At 39.9% G+C, this 3787-nt stretch overlaps 1 protein-coding gene across 2 annotated transcripts in view; it reads left to right on the top strand.

The window, feature by feature from the left end:
• LOC116687548 (carboxy-terminal domain RNA polymerase II polypeptide A small phosphatase 1) overlaps window positions 1–3337 on the top strand; it is a 33399-nt gene extending 30062 nt beyond the window's left edge. For both annotated transcript variants that reach the window (XM_032513008.1, XM_032513007.1), the window contains 3 exons: window positions 1607–1699; window positions 2724–2909; window positions 3066–3337. In XM_032513008.1, coding sequence (XP_032368899.1) covers window positions 1607–1699; window positions 2724–2909; window positions 3066–3194 — 408 coding nt within the window. In that variant the 3' untranslated portion in view covers window positions 3195–3337. The remainder of the gene's footprint in view (window positions 1–1606; window positions 1700–2723; window positions 2910–3065) is intronic.
• Window positions 3338–3787: the final 450 nt, after the last annotated feature.

Genomic DNA, 3787 nt, shown 5'->3' with positions numbered 1-3787 from the left:
AATACAAAATGAACCAAAACACTGACAACTAGGAAGATCTTGGACAGATAATGAGAATAAATATAAAACTAAATTTGAATCATGCCCTGTAAACTAAAATAGAAATCAGGTTAGAATTGAAAGCCAACACCATTACTAAGCTTGTTTACAAGATATTTAGCTAATGCTGATCTACTGAGGAAACCATAAAGTGCATCTTTGGATGCATGGGAAGACAACACTCAAGGGAAATGTTTTTGACTCTTCCGGCCCATAAAAACATGTAAAAGCAGATACTGGGTGGTTTGGGTTACCCTCAAACAAAATACTCACAAATTTTACAACTGGGTTTCAACAAGTAAATGTAAAGCAAAATCTATATTAAAAAACAAAAATACTAATAAAAAGATATTAAGTGTACAGAAAGTTAAACATTTAAAATGACGACTTGTTTCGGATACTGACAAAAAAAGGATATTTTTTTTCTTTTCTATTGTGCTGCTACAGAAAAAGTCAGTGGTGTTTTAATTGATGGAGAGAATGCCGTTCCAGCCACAGGTTGACGACCAGCTGATTGTCTTCCACGTTGTGTAATCTGTGTAGCCTTGGCTTGAAAATCTTTCTTTTTCATAGCTTCAGTACATTCAATACTATTCAATGTATAATTAAGATATTATCATTTGAAACATATAAACAAGTATTGATACTTTTGAAAGCCTTATAATGAACTTTCAAATTCAAATTCCAATATCCTTCCTGGTTTGCACTGGAAACACTGTGCTAGCTCCCTGACAGTGCTGTAGCTCGCTCTGTTGATGGCTCCAAGCAGCAGGCGGCTATTTACGTGGCATGACAAAATGAGAAAACTCTGGCAGGCTTCTCAGAAATCACTGGCCATCAATCTCACTCTGTGGGGCATATTATGTCCTGCTCTTTGGTGCTGGGGAACGGCAGTGACTATTCCCTGCAGCCGCTCAGTGGTAACCCCAGTCTGTTGTGCTGGGCCTCCCAGCAGACAGAGGAGCTTTGTTGTCCAAAGGGCCTGGGTCTGTTTCAAGTAATCCAGGATAGGCTTGTTTAAAGTGGGGAAAGCCTATTCAGGATGACTTGGTTCAGAAACAAGGCCGCCAGCATCTTAGTGGAAGTAGATATAAAGTCCTGTTGGGGTGATTTCACGAAATATTACAGGTGTGTTTTCGTTTGCAGCATTTGATGTCATAATAGCAACATAGAATTATCAAGCTACAAAAGAAACTAATAATAAAGAGAAAATTAGTGTGTACATGGGTTACACCATGAAATGCATATTACTCCTCGTCTTCCAATATGACATCTTGATAATCCCAGAACTGTAATGTTTGGAGAGTGAAATTATATATGATATTAAAAAGCCCACATTTGGACAGGTAGATATTTTGCTCTGTTATGTTTTAATAAACTACTACATGCCAATATATTTGTGTCTTCACAATATCTGGACACACCGGTCAGAAGTAGGATTACCGTTTTCTTTTCTTTATATATTTCCCCATTAATAGTTTTATTCCTGATCATATCCATAATAAAGTGAAGCGTGTGGCAGACCAACTGTGCATTTCATACTCCAATGATTTGTGTCTCCACCCAGGTGTATGTGTTAAAGAGACCCCACGTTGACGAATTCCTCAAGAGGATGGGAGAATTGTTCGAGTGTGTCTTGTTCACCGCCAGCCTATCCAAGGTCAGACTGCTGCTCCTGTTCTGTGTAACGAACGGTTCACATGGGACTTGTTGTAGAAGGCAGATTGACGTTTATCAGATGGACACACCAGATGTGGAAAGGGACACCTGTTGTAGAATTACTGGAAACCCAACGTCATTTTTTGTGTTTGATTTGTAGGTGACCTTCTACATACGCTCTCTTACATAAAGCTATATTTATGATACCTGTCAGGCGATTAACCTTTCACATTTATTTCAAAGGCCTCAGCTTGTTTGTGAAGCATTGGGTCGGTTATGAGTCATGACTCAGAGACTCCCACTAGGTTTTAGTTGCCATGTTTGATCTTTCAAATATTTTATTTTGTTTTATTTTTACTAACAGGGTCACACATTCAATAGCCTTGACAATTTGAGAAATTATACATTATACTCTCATTAAATCTCTCTGTCTACTGCCAAGCCCTGATTTAAGTCTTTCCTTCAGGTCAATCTAAAAATAAAATGCCATAACCGTCCATCGGTACCCGATCTGTGCTGCCAGCACGATCCGTCCTGTGCATGCGCAAGATGTTCGCGCATGCACAGATGATAATCCTGTTTTACGAGGATTGACGGCACTGCACCATCTTAGAAGTTATTACATGCTGTCTCAGTTAGCGGTTAGCCTCCCGGTGGAACGGCAGACAGCTATGAGCGTGGAACAGAAAGGCAGCACAGATCGGGTACCGACACAGTCCACAGGTGTGTGCGCGCCATTGTTGTGGTTGTTTACATGGTGCCAATCTGACCTGAAAGTACATTTGACTTTTTTTCAGCCTGAAACGGTTTAGCAAGAGAATGCAAAAGTAGTTTTTTTCGCAATCACATCTTATTACTTTTCTTCCCCATATGTTCCCTTAGCAGCTCCGTACATAAGTCATGTACAGTACAGTTTTGATGTACATACTGTACTACTGCATAATTGATGTACAACCACAGAATAAGATACAAACATTGCACAGAATTGTCTAACCCTAGCCCCTGGTTCTCTCCTGTTCCTATAGTACGCAGATCCTGTGTCGGACCTGTTGGACAAATGGGGGGCCTTCCGGAGCCGTCTCTTCCGGGAGTCCTGTGTCTTCCACAAAGGGAACTACGTAAAGGACCTGAGCCGTTTAGGAAGAGACCTCAACAAGGTCATCATCATCGATAACTCCCCAGCCTCCTACGTCTTCCATCCCGACAACGCAGTATGCCATCTATATTTCTTTCTCTGCAATACACTAACCTACATTTTTGTTGTTTACTACAAATCTTTTTGGGATAATAATAATAACATATTAGGTACTGTGGAATATTAAAAATGTCTTCTTATCCCACCATAACTCACTTCCTCAAACCTCCAGGTTCCAGTAGCGTCCTGGTTTGACGACATGTCAGACACCGAGCTCCTCGATCTTATCCCTTTCTTTGAGAGACTAAGCAAAGTGGACGACATCTATGAAGTTCTCCAGCAGCAGAGGACTTCAAGTTAACAGAGGCAGGAAACTAGGATGAAAATAATCCCCAGCAGCTGTTGTCACGGGGCCACGGAGGCTGGTGGGCCACAGGCTCAACGTTGCATCCGACTACAAGGACCACACTGCAAAAAATGTCTCATTTAATCTCGTATTCTTAACTAGAGAAATGCATAAAAAAGTGAAAGCAGTGAAATCTTTCCAGTTGGGTTTGGTACTTTGACATTGAAAGTAATCGAACCCAAAGATTCTTTTTTGAACGCTAGACAAAGACTGAATATGAGATTCAGTGACTTCTGTAGATATCTTTAGCAGTGCAGTTTGTGTGTTGTTGTTGTTGTTGTCGTTATGTGACCGCAGTGACCTATTTAAGTAAGCTGTAAATCTAGATTGTTTGAACAGTTGTTCAGTGCCATTCTACAAATGAACATCATTCGTTTTCATTTCAGTTTATTGTAGCACTTTTAATAGTATTTGAATCTCTTACACAGAATATAACAAGTCATTGAAGAATGTTCCTTAAACCCCATGAACTTACTTCTGTTTGCTCAAATGGCCAAATGTGTATGCAGTAAAAGACAATCATTAACTTTAGAGAATTGTGGTTTAAT

The sequence above is a fragment of the Etheostoma spectabile genome, chromosome 4 (genome assembly GCF_008692095.1).
Source record: "Etheostoma spectabile isolate EspeVRDwgs_2016 chromosome 4, UIUC_Espe_1.0, whole genome shotgun sequence".
NCBI classification, from domain to species: Eukaryota; Metazoa; Chordata; class Actinopteri; order Perciformes; family Percidae; genus Etheostoma; species Etheostoma spectabile.
Note: the sequence above shows the minus strand (reverse complement) of the source record. Positions and strands in the feature narration are given on the sequence as shown.